Source organism: Vicia villosa, linkage group LG2, assembly GCF_029867415.1.
Source record: "Vicia villosa cultivar HV-30 ecotype Madison, WI linkage group LG2, Vvil1.0, whole genome shotgun sequence".
In the NCBI taxonomy this organism is placed as follows: domain Eukaryota; kingdom Viridiplantae; phylum Streptophyta; class Magnoliopsida; order Fabales; family Fabaceae; genus Vicia; species Vicia villosa.
Window position 1 is genome coordinate 92,656,930 of NC_081181.1, and position 27,947 is coordinate 92,684,876.

The 27,947-nt window shown below is 36.8% G+C and overlaps 2 protein-coding genes across 2 annotated transcripts; both read left to right on the forward strand.

Moving 5' to 3' along the window:
- Nucleotides 1-1,929: 1,929 nt before the first annotated feature.
- LOC131646434 (ribonuclease 1-like) lies at nucleotides 1,930-3,043 on the forward strand. The gene is made up of 3 exons (XM_058916465.1): nucleotides 1,930-2,113; nucleotides 2,213-2,368; nucleotides 2,455-3,043. The coding sequence occupies exons 1-3, from the start codon at nucleotides 2,009-2,011 to the stop codon at nucleotides 2,878-2,880; spliced, it is 687 nt and encodes a 228-aa protein (XP_058772448.1). The 5' UTR covers nucleotides 1,930-2,008; the 3' UTR covers nucleotides 2,881-3,043.
- Nucleotides 3,044-17,242: 14,199 nt separating this feature from the next.
- On the forward strand, nucleotides 17,243-18,310 carry LOC131646436 (ribonuclease 1-like). Its single transcript, XM_058916466.1, has 3 exons — nucleotides 17,243-17,427; nucleotides 17,519-17,674; nucleotides 17,761-18,310. Exons 1-3 carry the CDS (start codon nucleotides 17,320-17,322, stop codon nucleotides 18,184-18,186), a joined length of 690 nt encoding a protein of 229 aa, XP_058772449.1. The 5' UTR covers nucleotides 17,243-17,319; the 3' UTR covers nucleotides 18,187-18,310.
- Nucleotides 18,311-27,947: the final 9,637 nt, after the last annotated feature.

A 27,947-nucleotide genomic window follows, 5' to 3' on the forward strand; every position in this document is an offset into this window, starting at 1 on the left:
TTCTACAGTTAAATATGTTTTTAGCTAAGGTTTTGTAAGAGTTTGGTGAAATGAAATGTAGATTACATGAAATGTAGATTGCATGAAAAATAGACAAAGATAGTAAAATAGGGTTTAAAAACGATTTGAGAAAATTGTGCGAAGATTAGTTTTTGTTAGCTTGCTTCATACATACTCGATTAATCATGCGTATGAACTTATTAATGATTAATATAACCACGTATCCTCTCGATACCGTTTATCTCTAAAGAAATATCGTGAATATTATCATATTAACTATTAGATGATCTCTCATGCCAACAATCAACATGATAATCTTAAAAGCTTGATACAAGTGATTATCAACTCACAAATCTATCTCTAGAGTTTGTTTATTGATAGATGAATATCTTTTAGGTCAAAGTTTGAAACATATCTCTCAATAGTGATTCAAAACAACAAATAGAACATGAATAACAATATATTCACCATATATTAATCATCAACCAAGTTCATACACAAAAGACTAAAAGAAATACATATTTTACAAGCTAACTACCTCTAATCTTGACACAAAAGGAATTTAGCTCTCCATAGCCATGAAAACTTCAACAACAAGGAACATAACAAGATTCACTAGCATAAAAACTCAAAGAAGATGAAGAAAGATGCTTGGAAAATATTGAGTATTTCTCTTGAACTTTGTTTTTTCTTTCTTCTTCTCTTGCCCTAGATGTGCTGTGTGAAAGTATGGTTGGTGGAAAGGATAAGATCACCCCTAAAATATCTTTCAAGTGTCTAAAATCACAAGTGCCCAAAAAGTAATCTCGCTTAGCGAGATTGGATCGCTAAGCAGACTACTCAAAATATCTGAAAAGTAAACATACCTCGCTTAGCGAGATTGGCCCGCTAAGCGAACACCAAAATGTGTCTCGCCTCTGTTTTGAGTTCATCAAAGCGCGCTTGAAGCTGGCTTATTGAAAGAGACCTTCACTAAGCGAGATTGGTCCGCTAAGCGAGCACCAAAATTTGGTTAGCTTCGGGAAATAGGCTGGGGAAGCGCGCGTGGAGGTCACTAAGCAAACTTGATGATTTTCCACTTCTTGATTTTGGTTCCAAGCTTCTCCCAAGCCAAATCCTTCTACACTTTTCATTCTAATCTTGCCAAAAGTATAAAAACCTATAAAAACAAAGAAAAGTCAAGAAACTTGATATTTACAATCAAAACTCGTTTTTATTTATTTACTCAAATATAATGCATAATTGAATACACACTTGGGAAAAGAGTTATAGAAATACCACAAAAGTTATAAACAAAATATGTACAATTTGGATTCTAACAACTCTCCCCAACTTTGACATAACGAATTCTTTAACAACTATTTTAATAAATTATACTACACATAAACTAAAACTAAGTCCAAAATTGTTTTCATATACACTTACAATTTCAAGGTAACCTAAAACTAGAACAAGTTAGTAACATCTTATTGAAACCCTACTGTTGATAAATTGTTTTAGATGATTCAAACATTTTATTATTTTGGGACCAAACATTTGATTAATCTAGTAATTTATATAAATATCAATGAGTCGATATCACAAAACAACCTTGCGTCTTGTTTTGTATTTGGCCATAGCTCCAAAAAGAACCAAGAGTTAGAAACAAGTTTCGATTTGCACACGCATTCTACCGACCAATATGAAAGCAGTGACTAAAGAGATTCATGGTTATTATGATGGTTATAATACTAACAACATACGGTTAGTTGTAAAAAAGAAGCACCGACTTGTCACAATCATAAGCTCCGTTTTCACATGGAATTGGAAACCACAATTATTATTGCATGATAAGCATATCCCATTACGATACTCTACCTTTTTGGTTTATTATTAATTTCAATATTTTTTGACTCTTCAGTTTCTTCCTATAAATACATGAACCCATTCAACCATTTCATAATTGTCACACTCACTCAAAACTATAAAAACCTCACTAACTCTTCTCAGAATCACGTCAATACAAAAAATGGAGTCCAAAGGGTCTATTTTAGTTAAGCTTCTCTTGCTTCTTCAGTTATCAGTTCTATGTCTTTCACAACAAGATTTTGATTTCTTCTACTTTGTTCAACAGGTAACTTATAATTCATTTCAATCATCATCAATATATAGTTTAGTTACTGCTTACATTCAAATTAGTAATATCGCTTTTTTTTTTTTTCTGTATTTGCAGTGGCCAGGATCATACTGTGATTCACAGAAGAGTTGCTGCTACCCAACAAGTGGAAAACCTGCTGCTGATTTTAGTATTCATGGTTTATGGCCTAATTACAAAGATGGTACTTATCCATCTAACTGTGATCCCAACAGCCCTTTTGATCAATCTCAGGTACTTTTTCATTCTTCACCAATTGCATTTTTATATCATGTTTTCATTCTACTCACTTGTGTTGGTGCATATGATTATTATTACAGATATCTGATCTCAAAAGCAGTTTACTAAAGAACTGGCCCACACTAGCCTGCCCAAGTGGAAATGGAATTCAGTTTTGGACTCATGAATGGGAGAAGCACGGAACTTGCTCAGAATCAAGCCTTAAACAACATGATTATTTTGAAACAACTCTCAACTTGAAACAAAAATCAAACCTCCTTGATGCTCTTACAAGTGCAGGAATACAAGCTGATGGCAGTTCCTACAGCTTGAGCAATATCAAAAGAGCCATACAAAGTCAAGTTGGGTTTGCTCCATTCATTGAATGCAATGTGGATTCATCTCGTAACAGTCAGCTATACCAAGTTTACTTGTGTGTCGACACTTCTGGATCAAACTTCATTGACTGTCCAGTTTTCCCTAATGGCAAATCATGTGGATCTAATGTTGAGTTCCCATCGTTTTAAATATCAGTCTCTATGACAATACTGTATCTTCAAGTTTGTTTATCATCTTTGTTTAAACCTTTTTCTTCACATGTATGCACTTATTGTGTAATTGAATTTGAATTTGAATGCTATACAAAATATAATTGAGATGATGCATATTTTTATCACTTTTAGATTTTAAGTGAAGACGTTATATTCAAACACAGTTGTTTGGTCGTTAATAATTCAATGTGATGAACTAGTCTTGTGTTTTTGGCTCCTCAAAAGTATTACAACATCTAATTTTTAAGATATGTTTTCTGAAATTCTTTGAAGAGAATATGTTTTAAATTACGATTGCACACACTATGTTTTAGGCTTACTCACAATAGAAACTTTTCATCTTGCCAATATCATAATTGGTAACCATATCAAAAATAAAATAAGTATCAATGATAATAGGCTACCTCCAAATTATTTTTTCTGAATCTCAAAACTTTCATTTTATTGTTAAACTCTGATATATTGGATGAGACTGATTATATAATTTCATAATTTCAGATAAATAAAGAGTTTTGCTTGACTCATCTTGACATTATATCTACTGTGACTAAGTTAATGTAATTTTTTGGTCTCAAACTGAGTCTATTACACAAGTAAGGCACATTTTGTCTAGCATCCTTATAGGAAGATCACACTTCTCTATCTATCATATGGTTACATTTTAAACTCTTTCTGTGACTAATCTTTTTTCCGGTCATCAAACCTGTAGTAGGATATCCCGTTATCATCTTTCACGTCCTCTTCTTGGATGTCTTGAGTAGTGTTATTAGTTATGTTGACACTCTCATTTGTGATTAGACTTTGAGTAGTTTCATCTACTTTAGACTCGTTGTCTATGAAGCACGGACACCTCTAGGAGTAGGCGTGTCGCGGTGTCCGACACGCGTCGGTGTCCGACACTTGTATGACACCCGTACGACACGTGTCGGAAAAGTCAAACAAGTGTCGGAAAAGTCAGACAAGTGTCCCCTAAAAAAATAGTTTTTTTCTTTGCTTTGACACTCTTTTAATCAGTGTCCGACACTCGTATGACACTCATACCACATATTTCCGACAACTAAGACAAATATTTCAAACAAAAATTTGTTTTATTTCTTTGCTTCAACACATATTTATATATTTTTTTGACAAATCTCACACACATCTAAAAGAGTTAGACATGTATTGAACCAATGTTATCAATAAAGAATTTCAGACATTAATTTTGATCAATATATGGATAATTGAAACTCAAATATTAGCTTATATATAGCGGTGTCGGTGTCCTATGTTTTCAACATTATCGGTGTCGGAGTGTCCGTGTCGTGTCCCGGTATCCGTGTCGGAGTCTGTGCTTCATCGTTGTTCTCTTCAATTCTCTATTTCTGTTGAAGAGTTGGTGGTGGTTCGTCTTCTTCTTCTTCTTGTATTAACTTACTTATTTTTTAAGTTAGAGTTCTTGAAGTGTGTTCTTCTTATGTTATGAAGATTCTGTTTTATAAGCCTGTTTAACATAATTTATTTTGTTTAACCAATCGGTCTTTGAAAACAATATGGTTTGGTAGTCTTTTTTCAACCACTATTCCTTGGTTTCCTGAGTTTGTGCCCTAGTTGTAGAAATCGGTTGACTGTACTAAGAAGAAGCATTTTATTATTGGATATTCTAATTGAATACCATGAGTTAAAATTGATTATTTATCATATTTACTCAGAATTATTTTTTTCCCATATATTTTATTGAACTGTACTGAGCATTTTGATAAAATAAAGTGAATACACGTTGACAAAAAAGGGATTAAAACTTTCATTAATAGATAAGGGAAGTACATGCAAAAAAAATCAGATACAATACATTAAAGATAATATCTGAAACGTTTGGCCTTGAAAGAAGTTTTCCCAACTATAATCCTCCAAATCACCATCATATGAATCAAAATAAACACTATTTTTATCTAATTCAGAAGAGTCTTCTTCTGTGAGGGTCCTTCTCTTCTTGAATTTTTTTCTTCTCTGACATCTAGGGTGCTTCTTCGGACTTAGAAGTCTCAGGAGATGGGTTTGCTTCAAGAGGCTTGATCACCTCTTGTTTCTGCTCAATACAATGCTGTTTACCCAGATTTCTGGTAAACAACGCTAGTTTCTTCTTAAAGGTTGCAAGTGAGATCAACTAGAGAATCTCAGGACTAATTGTGTTATGTTTGGCTTAAATGTAATATTGACTCGTATTTAATGCAATAAAGGATAAATTCTACAAAGGTGTGAATGCATGGAATTTAAGGGTAAAGTACAAAAAATGACAAAAAATACAAAAAAGAGCAAAGACTGCAAAAAACAATAAGAATTTAAAGGGAAATTATTGCTTAATAATGTAAAATGATACGCATACGTACATTTCAGAAAGTTACACTCGTTTCTCACTTAATTTGCACAGAGATTGAGTATTCTTTTGTAAACGTAAAAATGCGGACCTTTAATCCTACGAACAAAGTAGCTTATATAGATTTACAAATAATAACTACCCTAACGGTCGACTAATACCCGACCAACACGTGTCTCGACCATGCAATCCTCGTCCAATAATCTTCCACGTGTCCCAAAGAAACAACCGTCTGCTTCTATCCGTTTGCTATCGACTCAAGGCGTCATATGTTCAAACTAAACCAAAAACTTCTAAGTCTTTTCCTTCGACCCCCTCCATACAAATCATTTTCTCGACTTTCTGTCGAACAACTTCGACTTAAACCCCTCTTCGACTATAACAATACCCCGCTTTCCTAAAAACCTTCCTTTTGGATACTTTTAGGGTGTTACTATAATCTAAAGATTCTAGTCGAAAACTTTGAGGTAACAAATTGCCCCCTCAAAAGGCCAATTTTGACTATATTGAGTGTTAGATCAAGATTGAGAATCTATGTTCAGAATCTAGTTTTGATGATAACAAGCATATATTTTGTAAGTAACAATTTTATTACTAATGGTTTCATTTAGTGTGCATAAATTATGCTAATACAGGTTGCATCAGAATCACAGGAACTGAATCAGACATGAAAGAAGAACCAAACATTCAGAAGATTAACTAAAGTCGAGACATCAGATGTTCTAATTAAGAACATATCAAGCAAGCCAAAGACCACAGAACAGAAGCAAGAGAAGCAATAATAAGGAACAAGATCATTAAGAAGAACAAGCAATATCAAGGCCTACATACAACAGTCTCAATCAGAAAGTACATGAGAAGCTGCAAGAAGATTGTTAGAAAGCATTGGATAAGTATTTCTTTTATCGTCTCCTCAGGGATTGATGCGATATTACCGCCGTTCTACAGCTTAGTGTGTTTTGAGTTAAGTTTGGGTAAAAGTTTGGTGACATAAAATGTAAATAGTATGAAAAGTAAGTAAAGACAATAAAATAGGGTTTGAAAACGATTTGAGAGAGCTGTGTCAAGATTAGTGTTTGTTAGTTTGCTTCATATGTACTCTAATGATCAAATATATGAACCTATTAATGATTAATACAACCACGCATCCTCTCGATACCGTTTATCCCTAAAACAATACCGTGATTATTATCATATTAACCGTCAGATGATCTCTCATGCCGACAATCAACGTGATAATCTTAAAAGCTTGATACAAGTGATTATCAACTCACAAATCTATCTCTAGAGTTTGTTTATTGATAGATGAATATCTTTTAGGTCTAGATTTGAAACATATCTCTCAATAGTGATCCAAAACAACAAATGAAACATGAATAACAAGATATTCACCATATATTAATCATTAACCAAGTTCATACATAAAAGATCAAAGAAAATACATATTTACAAACTAACTACATCTAATCTTGACACAAGATGAAACTTAGCTCTCCGTAGCCATGGAAGCTTCAACAACAAGCAACAAACCAAGATTTAGTGGCATCAAACTCAAGAAGAATGAAGAAAGATGCTTAGAAATCTCGATTTTACACTTTTGAAATAGTTTTCTCTCCTCTTCTCTTTGCCCTAGATTTTTCTATAAAGTGTGTTATGTTAAAAGTAAGTTGAACCATACAAAATATCAAGTTTAAGTGGCTAAGCACAAGAGATGTTAATACCTATAAAATACATTAACAAAAGTTACTAAACTAGCTTATATACAAAATAAACAAAAAGTTATTTATTTACATACTATTATATCTAAAGGAAATCAAACTTGGCACAAGAAGTTAAGAAATACCACAAAATTTGTTAGAACAAGATTTGTTCTTATCAATTATCTTAGTTTTGATGATAACAATAATATGAATTTTGCTTAAGATAATATGGTACTCTAATCCAATGCAATTTCCCTTTCAGGAAATATATATATAAAGAGTACGCATAATTCAGCGCTCAGAAGTTGTGTCTCAAATGGTTCAGCATGCAACATCAGAACATGGTCTGGCAAGACATCAGAAGATGGTCGAAGCAGAATCAGAACATGGCATCAGAAGAACATGAGATCAGAAGCACTGAAGATCAGAAGATGGTATCACGCAACAGAAGCACTTCAAGATCAGAAGATCAGAAGATGCTATGCACCAAGCTGTTTTGACTCTGATGATATTCAAACGTCGTATTCACAAACATCAGATCAGAAGGAAGTACAGGTGGCAGACTACGCTGACTGACAAAAGGAACGTTAAAGCTACTAAAGGCAACGTCAGTAGACACAGCGTGAACAAGGCTCGAGGTAGTTGACAAAAGCGTATAACATTAAATGCAATGCTGTACGGAACACGCAAAGCATTAAATGCATTCAACGGTCATCTTCTCAACGCCTATAAATATGAAGTTCTGATGAGAAGCAAGGTTACCAATTCTTAACAACTCTGAACGAAAATAAACTTGCTGAAACGCTATTCAATCAAAGCTCAGAATCTTCATCAACTCACTACATTGCTATTGTAATATCTTAGTGAGATTAAGCTTAAACGATAAGAGAAATATCACAGTTTGTGATTATAGCTTTTAAGAAGCATTTGTAAACTCTTGAATAGATTACATTAAGTTGTAAGGAACTAGAGTGATCGTGTGATCAGTATACTCTAGGAAGTCTTAGCAGTTGGCTGAGCAGTTTGTAACTAGAGTGATCAGGTTGATCAGTAGACTCTAGAAAAGTCTTAGAAGTTGTCTAAGCAGTTGTTCCTGGAGTGATCAAGTTGTGATCAGAATACCCTAGAAGACTTAGTCGTGGACTAAGTGGAAAACCATTGTAATCCGTGCGATTAGTGGATTAAATCCTCAGGTTGAGGTAAATCATCTCTGCGGGGGTGGACTGGAGTAGCTTCGTTAACAGCGAACCAGGATAAAAATAATTGTGCAATTTATTTTTATCGTCCAAGATTTAAAGTCACACTTATTCAATCCCCCCCTTTCTAAGTGTTTTTCTATCCTTCAATTGGCATCAGAGCGCCGGTTCTAAGGTGCAAGCACTTAACCGTGTTTAGAAAAGATTCAGGAAGAGAAAAACGCTTCATTTAAAAGATGGCTGGTGAAACTCCGACAAATCCACCTGCATCTACATCTGGCTCTGCTGAGCAATACAACGGTAACAATGGTTATACAAGACCGCCGGTATTTGAGGGTGAAAACTTTGAATACTGGAAAGATAAACTGGAAAGTTACTTTCTTGGTCTAGATGGTGATCTATGGGATCTTCTGATGGATGGTTACAAACATCCAGTGAATGCCAGTGGCGTAAAGCTGACAAGGCAAGAAATGAATGATGATCAAAAGAAGCATTTCAGGAATCATCATAAATGCAGAACTGTTTTGCTGAATGCTATTTCTCATGTTGAGTATGAGAAAATATCAAACAGGGAAACAGCCTATGATATATATGAGTCCTTGAAAATGACTCATGAAGGAAATGCTCAAGTCAAGGAGACAAAAGCTCTTGCCTTAATCCAGAAGTATGAAGCCTTCAAGATGGAGGATGATGAAGACATTGAAAAGATGTTTTCGAGATTTCAAACTCTGACTGCTGGATTGAGAGTTCTTGACAAAGGATACACCAAGGCTGATCATGTAAAGAAGATCATCAGAAGCTTACCCAGAAGATGGGGTCCGATGGTGACTGCATTCAAGATTGCGAAGAATCTGAATGAAGTTTCTCTGGAAGAGCTTATCAGTGCCTTGAGAAGTCATGAAATAGAGCTGGACGCAAATGAGCCTCAAAAGAAAGGTAAGTCTATTGCATTAAAATCAAATATCAAGAAATGCACTAACGCTTTTCAGGCTAGAGAAGAAGATCCTGAAGAATCAGAATCTGAAGAAGAAGATGAACTGTCCATGATTTCCAGAAGGGTAAATCAACTCTGGAAGAGCAAGCAAAGGAAGTTCAGAGGCTTCAGAAGTTCAAAGAGATTTGAACATGGAGAATCTTCTGATGAAAGAAGATCTGACAAGAAGAAGGTCATGTGCTATGAATGCAATGAGCCAGGACACTTCAGAAATGAATGTCCAAATCTTCAGAAGGAAAATCCCAAAAAGAAGTTTCATAAGAAGAAAGGTCTTATGGCAACCTGGGATGAGTCAGAAGATGATTCAGAAGATGAGCAGGCCAACTGTGCGCTGATGGCGACAGAAGATGACGGATCAGAATCTACATCAGAATCAGATTCTGAAGAGGTATTTTCTGAACTTACTAGAGATGAGTTAGTTTCCGGATTAACTGAACTTCTGGAATCCAAGTCTCAGATTTGTATCAAATACAAAAAGCTGAAAAAGCTATTTGAATTTGAAACAAAGAGGCTTGAATTGGAAAATTCTGAATTGAAAGATAAACTTTTAAAATTATCCAATGATGTTGGATCTCCTTCTAATTCAGAAAAATCCACTCCTAGTCTAAACCATATTCTGAAAGAATATGATTTAAGTTTCAGGAAGTTCTTATCTAGAAGTATTGGCAGAAGTCAGCTAGCTTCTATGATATATGCCGTATCTGGAAACAAAAGAGTTGGCATTGGTTATGAGGGTGAAACCCCATACAAACTTGAACCTGTTGATGAAATGAAACTCACATACAAGCCATTGTATGATCAGTTCAAGTATGGCCACTCTCATGATATTAGGCACACTTCACATGCACAAAGTTTTCACATAACACACACCAAGAAGCATGTGACACAACCTAGGAAATATCATGAAACTCATATTAAAAATTATCATGCTGTTCCTCCTATTGCTTATAATGTCAAACCCAAGTTCAATCAGAACTTGAGAAAATCTAACAAGAAAGGACCCAAGAAGATGTGGGTACCAAAGAAAAAGATTATTTCTTTTGCAGATTCTCTTGATAACAAAGAAGACAACATTCAACATGACATGACACCTGGACTCAAGTTGCTCTCAACACTTGAAGGGAAGAAAGATTGTCTTCCAAGCTCTGGTTCTTAAATCTGTTGAAGAAACTATGTTTGTAGGAATTCAGAAAAGAAGCTTATTAGTCTTGGAACCATCTATGATGTTTGCCTCTAAGGCTTTGATGTTTCTTTCTTGAGTATTCTGAATGCTCTAAATGCTACAGAATATACAACTTTGAAACATTGATTGTGGACAAATCAATAAACATCTGTTTTGATGATAAACTTGTTTCTGATGAAACAAAGAGCTTAAGAATTTCTGCAGATACAGTTTTGTCTTATCAGAAGCTGCAGAACAAAGAAGTAAACCTCCAGAAGCTGTGTACATCAAAAGTAATGGATCAGAAGATCATTCAGACTTATATCAGCACACTTCAGAAGGAGTATTTCCAGAAGAGAAATTAGATCAATTCAGAAGCAGTAATCAGAATTTGAAGGCGTAAAATCTTTCTGATATTTACAGCTGTCATCTATTATCTGATGATGAACACGTATCTGTACGGTTAGTACAAAGCGTGCAGTTGAAAAGACGCCGACCTAGGTAACTGTTTTAAATCATTTCATTTACCACGTTCTCTCTCCTCACGTCACTCATCATTTAATAAAATTGATTTCCTTTGATTCTGGAACTGTTCAATTTATATTTCTTATTTTTTTCTTTTCAAATCCGTCTCTATATATGTTTTTCAAATCATATCATACATCTTTTTCGCTCCTTTGTCTCTTTCTCTCTCTCCTTGCATTCTCTCGTTTGAAAAGTTCTTAGCCGTTTTCTAAAAACCCTAATCGAAAACCCAGTTCGCTTCTCTTGCTCGTTTTCGTTCATTCTGCATCAATGGCTGCCTTCTCATCCCAAAATGCTGAGTCATCTGTTCCTCATCATCTCCAAGAAGAAACGTTGCAACTTACTCCTGTTGTTGCATGCTCTATTCCCAAGAACAAATTAGAAGTTCTATGTGAACTTATTGTTGACTTTGACAACCTTGAAGAACATGGATTTAATCTTAAAGAAGACATCATCTTTCAAGGATGGACCTCGTTGTTTGCTGAGTTCGTTGGCCCAGTTTATCCAGATCTTGTCAAGGAGTTCTGGGCACATGCTGTGGTTGCTCCAAAATCAATACTTTCCTTCGTCCATGGAAAGTTTGTTGTTATTACTGAAAACATCCTAAGAGTGATGTTTGATTTGAAGAACGCGGAAGGAGCTTTTGAAATCGATAAAAGGGAAGATTGGGAAGATGTTCTATCCACTCTCTATTCAAATATCAAGAAAACAAAACACGTCAAGGAGTTGAGAGATATCTACAAAATCTGGACAAAGATCATTCTTGGGTGCTTCTACCATAGGAAAGCGACACATGCCGCTGACTTCATAAACAATGAGCAAAAATATATTCTTTATTGCATTGCCACTCAGAAGAAGGTTGATGTGGTTTACATTATCTTCAACCATATGTGGAAAGCAGTAAAGGATTCCAGAAACGCTTTCAGAAAAGAAAATGGTGGAACAATCATTCCTTTTGGTAGAATTATTACAAACCTTCTGGTGCATTCCAAGATTGTTGAGAGTCTGGAATCTGAAGGTATTGTGAAAGACCTTGCTGTCACATCTGGGGCTTGTCTGAACGCATTCACTTTAAAGAGGATGAACGTGATTAAGGCTATCATTAAGACTCCTCAACCTCTTACTGGAACAACAATCAGAAGAGAGCCAGTTCTAGCTGAATTCAAAACCTTCTTCAATAGTGAGGTACCACAAGTCAGAACTAAGTATCTGAAATCACAAAAAGAGGATAAGAGTCTTAAAGATCAAGACAAAGGTGCTCCTATTAAAGTGAATCGTAAGAAGGAGGAAAGGACCAAAAGAAAGTTTGATCATCCTGCTGCTACCACCAAGAAAGAAGTGGTCCCAGAAGAAGTGATTGCAAAGGCTGTTAAGGCTGTCTCTGCTGATTTTGAGAAGAAAAAGAAGGAAGCTGAGAAAAAGAAGAAGAAGTCAAATAACAATGCTGAAGTTGTTGAAGTTGTTGAGAAGAAGAAAATCAGAAAAAGGAAGATGATTATTCAAAGCTCAGATGAAGAAAATGCTGCTCAAGAGGCTGAGAATCAACCAGAAGTTCTGGCTTATGTCAGAAGGAAAGAAATCGCTAGCGGCAAAGCAAAGGTTATTGAAGAGCCGAAGCGTAAGAAGCAGAAAAAGACTGAGGATGTGGCCAAAGCTTTTTTGAGAGGTTCCAAAGGTATATGCATTTCTGAACCAAATTCTGTTCCTGCTGGTTGTTCAGAAGCTGCACCAATAGAGATTGTCCCTACACCTGAACCAGAAAAAGCCTCATCAGAATCACCTGTTTATGTCCATGTTCTTACACCTCCATCTTCTCCTTTAACCATTCCTTCCTCTCCACTTACCATAAATCCTGTTCTGGATATACCACCCCTTCAAACTCTCTTTCCATCTCAACCTTCTCTCAATACCACTCTTGAACACACTCCCTCCACCTCTCAAAACAATCCTTGTGATTCTCCTGTTCCAACCTCTGCATCACATGAGCAGCTGCTCCGTGATTGCAACTACACTCCCAAGCCTCGTCCTGAAGCTGAAGTGGTAGTGTTAGATTCTGATACTGAAGCAGAATCTTCTTATAGGTTGGATAGAGAACCTCTTCCATACTTCACCTCCAACCCTGCCTTTTCAAAAACCCAAATAAAATCCCGCCCTGTATATCCTATTGGTGTAGTTTTTGAAAACATAAAGAAGAATCTCAGAAGTACCTTTGATACTCTCAGAATTGCTGAAAGTTCTGGATTGAATGATGTTGCTATGCGGAACTTCTGGAGGATCTTTCGCCGAAAATCAGATGCTCTGTTTTTAGAACTTCAGGAAGCCTGTGTAGCTGCTGCCCCACGGCCTCGTGGAATTCTGAGGAATTATGAAGACTTCTGGTTTGCTCGCCTCAAAGGAAGATATCTTTTGGAAGAGAAGCCCTTTGTGGATGAATTGGAAGTATTAAGACTGGCTGCTGAAATGGAAGCAAATCCATGCAGGGATATGGTTATCTTTGTTCCTGATTATCCTGTTCTGCTAGGAGATTTCAAGACTCTCTTTGACTATCTGAGGGAAAACCCGTCTGAGAAAGATCCAAACTTGGTCATTCCAGAAGTTGTTGACCCACCAGAAGTTGAAGGTCCTTCTGCTCCAAGGAATCTAGCTGCCATTCTTCAGGCACTTGAGAATGGAGACTCGGAAATTCCTGCTGCAGAATATGGAGATGCTTCTATGCAAGAAGCAGATGCTGAAGATCATGTTGCTGAATCAGACCCTGTTGAGGATATCCCAGCAAATGATACTTCTATGGAAGCTGCAGATCAAGTTGTCATTCCTGTGGATCAAAGCTGTGAAGCTTCTTCTGATGAACCTTCTCGTCTTGCAAAAACGCTAGAAGAAATTCAGAGGAGACAGGATGAGCAAAGCTCACGCAATGACAAGTATGATGCTTTCATTGAGAGGCAAGAAGGACACAACAACGAGATGAAAGAGATGCTGGCCAAGATCTTGACAAGACTAGGGCCATCTTAGATTGAGTCTATGCTGTTTCTTTCTTTTCTTTGCATCTGTTTTGTTTCTGTGCATCTGATCTTTTCATTTTGTACTTCTGTACCCAATGGTTGAACCTTAATGACATCATCTTCTTCCTCCATGTGTTCTGTTTTATTCATCTGAATCTTTTCTATTTTTTGATGATATGACAAAAAGGGGGAGAAGATAAATGATAAATGATTTGATTAAATCTATCAGTTGCTGGGTAAAGAGGCTCCCACACATTCACTAACAAGAACTGCAAGTTCTATATGGTTTAAGTGTTTTGCAGGTACAGAGAAGTGAAGTGAATCTTCAGAAGCAAACACTAGAAGCAAAACCATAAGAAGCGTTATTCTGTAAAAGGAATAAGCTCTTGGAAACTGAAGCAAGCTGAGTGCTGTCATGCTTCAGAGATCAGAAGCAAGAAAGAAGAATGAATCAGAAGCACTGATAATAGAATTTGAATATCATTGTCTATCCTGTTCTGACAAAATTCTATTTGCTCTGATACATATAATGTTATGGCTCTGATACATTATTTCAGCCTATATGGCTCTGATACATATAATGTGTTCAAACATACATTTTATGTTCTAACTCGTTCATGCTGACTTTTGTCGTTTAGTTTTTGTTCTGTAACATTTCAGGATGTAGAGATGCTCTGATGATGCTCTGGTACATTCAACAATGTTCTGATACAAATCTAGCATGAAGTGATGTTGGTAGACATTCAAAGTTCTGAAGCTATCCGAGGGAAGCAGAAATCAGAAGATGTGAATGTTCTAAAAGATCCAGAAAACTCAAGTTCTGAAGCTGTCCTGAATGGAAGCAGAAATCAGAAGCTGTGAATGTTCTGAAGATCAAAGAAATTCAAGTTCTGAAGCTGTCCTGAATGGAAGCAGAAGTCAGAAGCTGTGAATGTTCTGAAGATCAAAGAAATTCAAGTTCTGAAGCTGTCCACGATGGAAGCAGGAATCAGAAGCTGTGAGTGTTCTAAGGATCTAAAGAAATTCAAGTTCTGAAGCTGTCCAATGGAAGCAGAAGTCAGAAGCTATGAATTCTCTGAAGGCAGAAGCTTATATGATCGTCTCTACCGAAATAATCAGGGAAGTCTTTTATCAAAGTTCTTCGAGTATTTATTTCAGGGGGAGATTATTTATCTCAGGGGGAGATTGTTAATCTCAGGGGGAGACATATTCATATGCTTATGCTATAGCTGTGTAATTTGTCTTTTGCCGTCTACTCTTTCTGATCGCAAATTCATATCATTTATATATGTTTTTGTCATCATCAAAAAGGGGGAGATTGTTAGAACAAGATTTGTTCTTATCAATTATCTTAGTTTTGATGATAACAATAATATGAATTTTGCTTAAGATAATATGGTACTCTAATCCAATGCAATTTCCCTTTCAGGAAATATATATATAAAGAGTACGCATAATTCAGCGCTCAGAAGTTGTGTCTCAAATGGTTCAGCATGCAACATCAGAACATGGTCTGGCAAGACATCAGAAGATGGTCGAAGCAGAATCAGAACATGGCATCAGAAGAACATGAGATCAGAAGCACTGAAGATCAGAAGATGGTATCACGCAACAGAAGCACTTCAAGATCAGAAGATCAGAAGATGCTATGCACCAAGCTGTTTTGACTCTGATGATATTCAAACGTCGTATTCACAAACATCAGATCAGAAGGAAGTACAGGTGGCAGACTACGCTGACTGACAAAAGGAACGTTAAAGCTACTAAAGGCAACGTCAGTAGACACAGCGTGAACAAGGCTCGAGGTAGTTGACAAAAGCGTATAACATTAAATGCAATGCTGTACGGAACACGCAAAGCATTAAATGCATTCAACGGTCATCTTCTCAACGCCTATAAATATGAAGTTCTGATGAGAAGCAAGGTTACCAATTCTTAACAACTCTGAACGAAAATAAACTTGCTGAAACGCTATTCAATCAAAGCTCAGAATCTTCATCAACTCACTACATTGCTATTGTAATATCTTAGTGAGATTAAGCTTAAACGATAAGAGAAATATCACAGTTTGTGATTATAGCTTTTAAGAAGCATTTGTAAACTCTTGAATAGATTACATTAAGTTGTAAGGAACTAGAGTGATCGTGTGATCAGTATACTCTAGGAAGTCTTAGCAGTTGGCTGAGCAGTTTGTAACTAGAGTGATCAGGTTGATCAGTAGACTCTAGAAAAGTCTTAGAAGTTGTCTAAGCAGTTGTTCCTGGAGTGATCAAGTTGTGATCAGAATACTCTAGAAGACTTAGTCGTGGACTAAGTGGAAAACCATTGTAATCCGTGCGATTAGTGGATTAAATCCTCAGGTTGAGGTAAATCATCTCTGCGGGGGTGGACTGGAGTAGCTTCGTTAACAGCGAACCAGGATAAAAATAATTGTGCAATTTATTTTTATCGTCCAAGATTTAAAGTCACACTTATTCAATCCCCCCCTTTCTAAGTGTTTTTCTATCCTTCAAAATTCATCTACAAAATATACACAAATGGGATTCTAACAACTCTCCCCAACTTTGACCTTTGTTTGTCCTCGAACAAAGCTAGCTCAAAAGCACACACCAACAAATCACACAAGGTTAATAACATCAATTGAATGGTTCAAACTTGAGTTACATACCTACAAAATAAGTCTTCCTTGCTTGTATAAGATTCTAGCATGACTGTGAACCAATTTCTAAACATAAACATTACAACACAATTGCATTAAGAAAATAATGTTCATGAATGAATCTCCTAAGTTTCTAGAACATTGGTTCTATATTAATACAACTTTCTTAAAAAAAAAAAAAAAAACTAACAACCTAGTTTCCTAAACTACCAACATAATTTTATCATCCTAATTGTATTTATATATTCTTGACAACTATTTTCATAAATTATACTAGGGATAAACTGAAAGCAAGTTAGAAATTGTTTACATATTCACTGACAAATAGTTTAAAAGGGACATAAAACTTGAAGAAATTAGTAAAATCTCATTGAAGCCTTAATGATTATAAATTGTTTTAGATGATTTAAACATTTGATTATTTTGGGACCAATATAAGTATATAACTGTTTTGGTTTTGGCCATAACAGGAAACAACAACCAAGAGTTAGAAACAAATTTCGATTGGCACACCCCATTCTACCGGCCAGTATGAAAGCAGTTACTCCAAAAGAAGCACCGACATGTCACGGTCATAAGTTGCGTTTACACATGAAATTGGAAACCACACAATTATTATTGCATGATAAGCAATGCATATCCTCTTACGATACTCTATTAGTACCTTTTTAATTTATTAATGTACTTTCAATTTTGTTTGATTCTTCACTTTCTTCCTATAAATACATCTATCCATTCAAATCATTTCATAATCTCACACTCACTAAACACCATAATAACCCTCCACTAACCCTTTTGTTGAGAATTACATCAGTTGAAAAATGGAGTCCAAAGGGTCAATTTTAATTAAGTTTTTCTTGCTTCTTCAATTACCAATTCTATGTCTTTCACAACAACAAGATTTTGATTTCTTCTACTTTGTTCAACAGGTAACATAGATTTCACTTCCATAGTCATGAACGTGATTTTAGTTCAGAAATGAGTTTTATGAAATAATCATTTGTGATTTTGCATTTGCAGTGGCCAGGATCATTTTGTGATTCACAGAAGAGTTGCTGCTACCCAACAAGTGGAAAACCTGCTGCTGATTTTAGTATTCATGGTTTATGGCCTAATTACAAAGATGGTACTTATCCATCTAACTGTGATCCCAACAGCCCTTTTGATCAATCTCAGGTACTTTTTCATTCTTCACCAATTGCATTTTTATATCATGTTTTCATTCTACTCACTTGTGTTGGTGCATATGATTATTATTACAGATATCTGATCTCAAAAGCAGTTTACTAAAGAACTGGCCCACACTAGCCTGCCCAAGTGGAAATGGAATTCAGTTTTGGACTCATGAATGGGAGAAGCACGGAACTTGCTCAGAATCAAGCCTTAAACAACATGATTATTTTGAAACAACTCTCAACTTGAAACAAAAATCAAACCTCCTTGATGCTCTTACAAGTGCAGGAATACAAGCTGATGGAGGTTCTTACAGCTTGAGCAGTATCAAAGGAGCTATACAAAAAGGAGTTGGGTTTGCTCCATTTATTGAATGCAATGTGGATTCATCTCGTAACAGTCAGCTATACCAAGTTTACTTGTGCGTCGACACTTCTGGATCAAACTTCATTGACTGTCCAGTTTTCCCTAATGGAAAATCATGTGGATCTAATGTTGAGTTCCCATCGTTTTAAGTATCAGTGTCTATGACAATACTCTATCTTCAAGTTTATTTATCATCTTTGTTTAAACCTTATTCTTCACATGTATGCACTTATTGTGTAATTGAATTTGAACCTTAATGGTATATAAAGGAAATGATCCATATATTTATCACTTTAAGGTTGTGCTAAGATTTTGGGTGAAGATGTGTTCACATTTTTGTGGTTGTTAATATTTCAATGTGTTAAACTTGCTTAGTGTTTTATGCTCCTCAAAAATCTATCCACATCTAATTTTCAAGAAATGATTCCTAATATTAGGTGAAGGCAATATGGTTTAAAATTGCGATTGCATACAATACAATGTTACAATGCACATTGTAGTGTAAAATAATTTTACGTGTACTTACCATAGAAACTTTTCAGCTTATACCACATATATTTTTATGATGAGTGAGTGTATTAAGTTAGTTAGAGTTTGTTTAATATATTGATTAGTTAATCAAGATTTGTCATGTGATGTTTTTCTCATTTTCAGAATGATTTCAAGCTCCCAATCTTTCGAATTCAATTTCTTTCATGATTCTGAGATTTATAATAAGGTTCATGATATACATGGCTTTGAGGGACATAAAAGGACAAAATATTAAAATTAAATTCAATGTTTGGAAGGTTAATTTTTTGAGAAAATTCCGACCAACAATGAAAACGAACATTTATACGGTTGTTAAAATGGCTAAAATGGTTGATGTAATTGTTATGACACGTGATTGATATTACTTTAGGGTTGTCGTACTATGTTGCTGCGAGATCGTTACCATAACAATATTGCAGATGAAATTTGAAACCCATGAAAGACACCTTCTAAGTAGACAAAATTGAAGAATCACATAACACCTGTTCCATACGGGAGTTAGAGTTGATCGGAATGTATGAATTTCAAGTTTATTGCGGTGGTTCAGAGCTACTAATACGTTGTAGAGGGGATGTCATGCATGATTAACATTTCAACGCTTAAGTTAGTACGAGAGTGAAAAGTGGTTTTGAATGAGAAGGAATTTGAATGTCTGCGAAGTGGTGGTGATATGCAAAAGGCCAATGAGAATGATAAGGGCCCAATTAAAGGAGCAGAAAACATAGAGAATCAGGGCCCAAGAACAAAAAGAATAATCAGACCTCCTAAGAAACTTGAAGACTTTGTGTTGAATTTGGCAGCTAGTGCAGAGAGCTTCTAGAAAATTGATGACTCACCTAAGTTTGTTAGATTTTATTTGATATTAGATTTTGCATATCTTTCTGTTATGTGCGTTGTACTCTATTGACTTGAATGAAATCACCAAATATTTGAGAAATGAGAATCAATTCCTCTAATTTTCTTAGGGTTTTTCTCTTTGAGCCATTAATTCAAAGATCTCACAAACACACACTGCTAACAGTGGTGCTTTCATCACTGACCTCTTTCTCCCGGCATATCCAAATGGCCAACGCCGTGACTCGTTCCACAAGCGAGAAATTGGACGAATTAATGCAAGTTATTTCACGTTTTCAGGAGCATTTTAACCTTTGTATGGATGAAGTTCACCACCGTGTTGAGTCTAGGGATGCTCAAATTAACCGGTTTAATGGTTTATCCATAACCATATCCATATCCGGTTATTAAAAACCGGTTAATTTTATTTTGAATTTTCAACCAATCCATTTTAAAATTTATTTGGATATCCATAACCAATTAGTTGGATAACCACAACCAAATAAAAGATCCAATATGGCCCAAAGCCCAAAAACCTAATCACGTTCCACGCTTCTCTTCTCCTTTCTATTGATTGAAAACCCAAACCCTAAACACTATTCTATCTTCTCCATTCTCGACCGATTCAGTTTCATCAATATCGTTTTTGTGCTCTTTCATTCTCAATTTGTGGAAGGAAAGAAGAAATCAACCCAGGTAAATTCATTCATTTCCCACCATCTGCAGCATGTGATAGTTTTGTTTATAATTTAGTGATTGAAATGAATTTTTTTCTTTATCACCATCTGCAGCATGTGGCAGTGTTTCGTTTGTTCAGCTATTTTCATGTTATTGTTTCTGCATTATTCTATTTCAATTGTCAATGTTAGGATAAAAAATTGAGTGTTGAAACTAACTCGTGTAACCTTAGAATTTGGGCAATGATGGTAGATAGTTTATTCTATGAAGATTTGTTAAATAACTTTGTTATGTAGTGTGCTCTGTTGACTGTTTATGCCTCAGTCATCATGCATGTTAGTACTTTTATTTTATTTTGAAATGACAAATGTTAGTTATAGTGATGCTACACCCACAGAGTTAACAGAACATAGCTGTCACAAAATCGAGTAGCATTACAACGCATGCAAATGGCTAAGTATGAAAAGGAACAAAACTTTCAGTGATTACATAACACAGTCTTTAATGAAGAGATTTGTTAGTTATTTTATAAGAAAATGTTAATTGTTTGTTGTTAGTAGGTTTCTTGTTGAAGAGTTCTTTAGGAAGTGAGCTTTGAAGGTGTTGAATAGTTACTGCAAAATGCCAATTTTTTAGTTATATATTGCTTCCATCACAGTCGAGAGATTTTTTATATGTAACAAACATGTAGCTTTAACAGTTTATCTCTTGTAATAATCCCAAATGTTTGCTGAAATAGCTTATCAGTTTTATGCCGAAAACCATTATAAAAAAAATAAATATTTAATTTTTAAAAAGTGAATTTTTATGTTCAAAACTGGATAATTTTTAAAACCGGTTATCAAACTAAAAACCAGTTATTAAATCAAAACTGGTTATTAAATCTGGTTATGGATATAACCGGTTTTGAAAAAATAAATCCGGTTATGACAATTGGTTTTAAGATCCGGTTATGCTAAATGGATAATATATGGATATGGACTGGTTATGGATAATAACCGTCCATGAGCATCCCTAGTTGAGTCCCTTGAGCGCCGCTCACAATCACTGGATGCCACTACTCCACGCAACCACATCGGCACGGAACAACCTCAACGTTACATTCTGAAACTTGAAGTACCCAGATTCAATGGTGTCGATCCTCATGGGTGGATTTTTAAAATCACTCAGTTCTTTCTTTACCACCAAACACCAGAGCAGGAATGCATTACCGTCACCTCCTTTTACCTGGATGGTTCGACTTTAGCGTTGTATCAATGGATGTACATCAACGGATAAATAGTTTCATAGACCCAATTTTTACAATCACTTGAGCTTTGTTTTGCACCGACGATGTACGACGACCCACGAGGTAAACTGTTCAAGCTTCAACAAGCAAATTCCGTCGCGAACTACCTCAGTGAGTTTGAAGCCCTTGCAAACTGTATCGTGGGAATCTCTCCACAAGATCTCTTAAGCTGTTTCATTTACGGGTTAAAATATGAGATCCGCCGCGAAGTTTTGGCTCAGCTACCTTCCTCCCTCTCACAAGCCTCAGGTCTTGCTAGATTGCATAAAGAGAAAATACAAGACTTAATGCGCCTAACCAAACCCATATCTTTTTTGCCATGGCATGGTTCTCCTTCTACCCGTACGATTTCCCTAATTCCGGCAAAATCTACCCCTGATTTTTCTGCGAGCAAGCCAAGTGCACCTCCGTTACTACCCACACCTCCGTCCAAAACCCGTTTTCGTCAATTATCGGCAGCTGAACTCGCCGAACAAAGAGAGAAAGGGTTGTGCTTAATTGTGATGAACGCTTTTCACGAAGTCATAAGTGTAAGGCTCACTTCCTCCTTTTGAGTGCAGATGACGATGGCTACAACACAAAAGAGAATGTTGAATTCGTTTCAGGGAATTGTGATCCGCTCGGTGCCTTGTTTCACCCACCGGATCCAACCCAATTGGCCCAATTAAGTTTTCATGCAATGTCCGGTATACATACGGCCCAAACAATCAAAGTCATAGAGGGTGTGGCCTAACATTCATTCCATGTGCTAGTAGATGGGGGCAGTACACTTAATTTCATCCAAACTCAAGTGGCACGCACTTTGGGTCTCCTTCATAGCCCATCTCCGTCCTTAAGGGTCGTTGTGGGTAATGGTGATGAACTTACTAGTGTCCAAGTGTGTAAGGAGGTAGAGATTGAAATTCAAGGGCACAAATTCGTAGTGGATTTGCGCACTCTTAACAGCATTTCCTATCATCAATTGAAGAAAATGGTCCAACATGACACCACAACCCAAGTCTTTTCTCTTTAGCTTCTTGACCCCGATGATTCCATTTCCCCTACGTTCAATTATCTTGCAGTTCTAAACCCTAAATTGCAGAATCTCCTTCAGCGATTCTCACCATTGTTTAAGGAACCAGAATCTTTACCACCGTCTCGCTTTACTGATCATGCCATTCCTAACACCACTAATGCCGCACCTGTCAATGCACATCCATACCGCTATCCCCATGCGCAAAAATTGGAAATTGAAACACAAATTTGCAAATAGTTGGTGAATGGTTGGATTCAACCGAGTAATAGTCCCTTCTCCTCTCCCGTGCTTCTCCTCAAGAAGAAAGATGGAACATGGCGAATGTGCGTTGATTACTTTGCCTTGAATGCCATTACTGTGAAAGACCGTTTTCCGTTGCCCACAGTGGACGAACTTCTCGACGAGCTAGGAGCATCAAAGGTTTTCTCCAAGCTTGACCTCACTTCAGGGCTCCACCAAATAAGGTTGCACCCTGAAGATATCCCCAAAACGACGTTTTGGACGCACGAGAGTCATTATGAATATCGAGGCATGCCATCCGGACTTTGCAACGCACCAGCAATGTTTCAAGCTACCATGAATGACATCTTCCGCCCATTGCTTCGTTGCACAGTCATCGTGTTTTTCGATGACATCCTTGTTTACAGTGAAAACATGGAACAACACTTACTTCACCTTGATCATGTCTTTTCCCTCTTATCTGAGCATCAATTCTTTTTGAAGGCTTCAAAGTGTTCCTTTGGCCAAACATCTATCACTTATTTGGGTTATATTGTAACTTAGGGGACTGTGGCTCCTGATCTGTGGGAAATCAAAGCAATTATGCAATGGACGATACCGAAAACTTTGAAGACTTTGAGGGGATTTCTAGGGTTGTCAGGCTACTATCAAAAATTCATTAACGGATATGCTTCAATTTCCCTCCCACTAACATCTTTATTGAAGAAATATTGTTTTAAGTGGAGTGAGGAAGCTCAGTCCTCTTTCATCCAACTCAAGCAAGCCATGGCCTTTGCGCCCGTTCTTGCTCTTCCGAATTTTGTTTCACACTTATCATCCAAACGGATGCCTCTGGTTATGCCATGGGAGCAGTGCTGTTGCAGAAAGGGCATCTGCTGGCCTACTTCAGCAAGGTATTCTTCCCACGAATGACTAAGGCTTCACCTACATTTGTGAGCTTCACGCCATCACCAGTACTGTTAAACGTTGGAGCCAATACCTCTTGGGTAACTTCTTCATTATTCAAACGTATCACAAGAGCTTAAATGAACTACTCACTCAAGTCATTCAGACTCCGGAGCAGCAACATTATCTCTCTAAACAGTTCGGATACAATTTTGAAATTCAATACAAACCTGGGAACACCAACATTGTTGCCGACGCCTTATCCCGCATACCTGACTCTCAATCTCTAACTCTCCTCAACCTCACTATTCCTCAAATCGTATTTTTGGAGGAATTGAAACAGGAGTTACTCACTGATTCCACCTTCTTGGAATTAAAAGAGCGCTTCGAGCAGGATCCTTCTGCATATCCTAACTTCACATTCGCTGATGGATTATTGTTTTACCAAGGCAGAATCTGGATCATCCCCAAATCGCGCTTCAAACAATTATTATTACGAGAGTACCATGAAACTCTCATTGGCAGACATGCGGGAGCTTCCAAAACCATGAAACGCCTCTCCAAAAATTTCTTATGGGACAATATGAAGCAGGAGGTTCAGGTTTCTATTCGCCAATGCATTGTGTGTCAGCAAACTAAGTATGTGCCTCAGAAGCCCAACGAATTATCGCAACCGATTCCTATTCCTCATCACTTATGGGAAGAAAACTCTATGGACTTTATCATTGGATTGCCTCCATCCAAGGGATGTACCGTAATTGTGGTGATTGTTGATCGGTTTTCGAAGGGAATTCATTTGGGATCCCGAGCTTTTGGTTTCATAGCTTACAAATTGGCGAAATTATTTGTCTCCATTGTCTGCAAACATCATGGTCTTCCCAAAAGCATCATTTTTGATCGTGATCCTGTGTTCATTAATCAATTTTGGAGAGACTTATTCAAATTCAGTGGCACCCTTCTGCGAATGAGTTCTACGTATCATCCCCAAACCGACAGTCAAACTGAGGTTATGAACCATACGATGGAACAATATTTGCGAGCTTTTGTGCATGATAAGCCTCATCAGTGGGTTTTATTGTTACCATGGGCGGAATACCATTACAACACCTCTATTCATGCTGCGTCTGGTTTCTCTCCCTTTTAAGTGATGTATGGTAAACTTCCTCATTCGATCCCCTCGTACATTCCTGGTTCATCCCTCATTGATTCTTGCAATTATGTTTTGACCTCACGTGACAAAATTCTCGCTCTTCTGCGTAAGAATTTAACCAAGGCACAATTGCAGATGAAACGTAATGCAGACAAGCACCGACGTGCAGTTGAATTCTCAGTCAGGTCTTGGGTATACGTCAAACTACATCTTTACCGACAATTTCATTATCGGGCGCCAAATATCATAAGCTTTCCAAACTCTATTATGGACCTTATCTCATCATCGCTAAGGTTTGCCCTGTTACTTACAAATTAGAATTACCAGCCCAATCCCCTATTCATAATGTTTTTCACTGTTCTCTGTTGAAACCTCGTGTGGGTTTACCCCCTACGGTTGTTGATCAGATTCCCTAAGACTCTGTTGATAAGCATCCTTTGATTACACCCTTATCAGTTTTAGCTTTCCTGACACAAGTAATTGATAGCGTCCCCACACGTATGGCTTTGGTGCAGTGGCATGGTCTGCCTCCCGAAGATACTTTTTGAGAACATTGGGAAGAGTTGCAGCGTTTACACAACCTTGAGGACAAGGTTGATTTTGTTGAGGGAAGTATTGATATGCAAAAGGCCAATGAGAAAGATAAGGGCCCAATTAAAGGAGCAGAAAACATGGAGAATCAAGGCCCAAGAACAAAAATAAAAATCAGACCTCCTAAGAAACTTGAAGATTTGTGTTGAATTTGGCAGCTAGTGTAGAGAGCTTCTAGAATCAATTCCTCTTCTTCTCTAATTTTCTTAGGGGTTTTCTCTTTGAGCCATCAATTCAAAGATCTCACAAACACACACTGCTAACACTGCTAACAGGTGCACAATTTCCTCTTTAAATAGGGGTAATGATTGGTAACTACACACATGTAGAACAATATGGGATACAGTCAACTGTTAGTTTGATCTATACAACTAGCAACACACTCCCGAGAACGATTATCTATTTGATAGGAGAAAAGAAAATAGTCTACCTATTTTGTGACAAATGCTTTTTTGTATCTGTGGTGTCGTTTTTTTACCTCCCCGTTTCACTTGGGAGGACGGCACACCGGACCCTTCACACGAAATTTGGAAGGAGAGAGGCGCCCTTGTGAGATGAATTTTATTTCAGTTCTTCCTACGATAGCACACGAACTTTTTAATTATCCTACGAGGAGGAAGGGGAAAAAGATCTCAAATAAACCCTAAGAGTTTGCTAAGTGTGGGGATTCACCTAGACTAGAAATTCTGGAGTCCGGGAGGTCGGTTATACATAGGGAAGGTTTTAAGCACCCTACATATCCGTAGTACTCTACGGGAACCTTCTCTGTGTCTATGTGTTTGTGTTGCTGCTTAATTGGGAAAGTTTCTCCTTTGTGTTAGGAGAAAGAATTGAATTGAATTGAAAGACAAGTGAACTGACTTTTTTTGGTTTTTGATTAGCTCGCTGAGATTCCTTGTGAATCTCATGCCTACATATCCCTAATGGAAGTCAGAGCTTTTTGTAGTTCAAGGAACTAATTAGGGAAGTGAATTGATTTTGGGTTCCTTGTTTGAAGCTCAAGGTTGAAGCTTGAATTAAATCTTTGTTTACAGGAAAGAGACATGAAGTCATCTTTACAGAGAGGTATTTCTACTATTCCACCACAAATATTTGAAGTGACATAAAAGCGGGATTCTTTTCATAAGAGAAGGAACTTACTTGTGTGTGTGCAAGTATGCCAGTCACAGTCTCTTGAATGAAAGAAAGATTCTCAACCAGTTTAGGGAAAGGAAACAAGTCTGGGTGTGTGTTCCTCAAAGCATGCCTTTCAAAATCCTAAATGGGAGAATGTTTTGAAATTGAAATGAAAATGTTTGTATTTTTGAATGTGGTGAAATAGGAGAAATATCTATTTGTAAAGATAAATCATGTTTATCTACTGTATGAAAGATTTGAATTTGATTGGCTTGTATGAGGCCCAAGCTCGAGGCTTAAAAGAGTTTTGATTGACCCTAGAAGATGACTCTATTAGGGATTGACTTTGATTGAAGGAATTTGTGTTCTGTATGAAGCCCAGAATTGAGGCTGACTCTAGCTGGAGAGTGTTTGTTTTATTTGAAAGAAAGGTTTATTTGGTGTTCTGTACAAAGCCCAGAATTGTGGCTGACTCTATCTATGGAGACATTATTTTCTGCCTTGTACAAAGCCCAAGGTTGTGGCTATTCTTGATGGGGAAAGAATCACTGTGGAGACTCTATTATCTGCCTTATACAAAGCCCAAGGTTATGGATGACTCTGAATAGGGGAAGATCTACCAGTTTGGGATCTTTTGACTCAAAGGAAAATATATGCCTTGTACAAAGCCCAAGGTTAAGGCTAACTCTACTGAGGGTTATTCTGTTGTGCAGAGATTGATTGTTGACCCTACTGAGGAATTTGCTTTTATTAAGCAGGGATTGATGAATGAAAGCCCAGAGTTGAAGGTTGACCTTACTGGGGAATTTGTTATGTTGAATGATTAAGACTGACCTAGGGTTGACTCTACCGGGGAGTTTTGAAGGTTTTGAATGATGGATGATGGAAGCTAACCCTTTCCAGGGGATTTTTTACTTATGAAAGATTGATTTGGAAGCTAACCCTTTCCAGGGAATTTTATGAAATGAAGGAATGATTTTGGAGGCTGACCCTTTCCAGGGGATTTTGACTTATGAAGATTGATTTTGGAAGCTGACCCTTTCCAGGGAATTTTATGAAATGAAGGAATGATTTTGGAGGCTGACCCTTTCCAGGGGATTTTATGAAATGAAGGATTGTTTTTGGAGGCTAACCCTTTCCAGGGGATTTTATGAAATAAAGGAATTGATTTTGGAGGCTGACCCTTTCCAGGGGATTTTATGAAATGAAAGATTGATTGATTTTGGAGGCTAACCCTTTACAGGAGATTTTATGAAATGAATGATTGGGTAGCACTCCATTGATATGAAAGGGATGAAAGGATTGATTTATACTTCTTGTTTAAAGCCCAAGATTAAGGCTGACCTGACTGAGGAAATTCCAAATGTGGAATCTTGACTCTATTAAGGAGAAGACTTACTGGAGATTGAAGATATGGGTGAAAAAGACTGTCCATGTCTCTCATTTCCAAAAGGTGAACTCAATACTGAGATTGAGACATACTTGGCTTATTTGAAGTCTGGTTTGAAGAATAGAAGAATCTCACCAGGGTAGGCTAAAAGGTGACTAAAGACCTGTTCCTACGTTTATAAGAAACCTGATG

Bases quoted from the DNA above. Each gene is read 5' to 3' on its own strand.
- LOC131646436 (XM_058916466.1), top strand. From the start codon at position 17,320: ATGGAGTCCAAAGGGTCAATTTTAATTAAGTTTTTCTTGCTTCTTCAA. The intron at 17,428-17,518 runs GTAACATAGATT...TTGCATTTGCAG, and splicing joins TCTTCTACTTTGTTCAACAG to TGGCCAGGATCATTTTGTGA. The intron at 17,675-17,760 runs GTACTTTTTCAT...TTATTATTACAG, and splicing joins GCCCTTTTGATCAATCTCAG to ATATCTGATCTCAAAAGCAG.
- LOC131646434 (XM_058916465.1), top strand. From the start codon at position 2,009: ATGGAGTCCAAAGGGTCTATTTTAGTTAAGCTTCTCTTGCTTCTTCAG. The intron at 2,114-2,212 runs GTAACTTATAAT...CTGTATTTGCAG, and splicing joins TCTTCTACTTTGTTCAACAG to TGGCCAGGATCATACTGTGA. The intron at 2,369-2,454 runs GTACTTTTTCAT...TTATTATTACAG, and splicing joins GCCCTTTTGATCAATCTCAG to ATATCTGATCTCAAAAGCAG.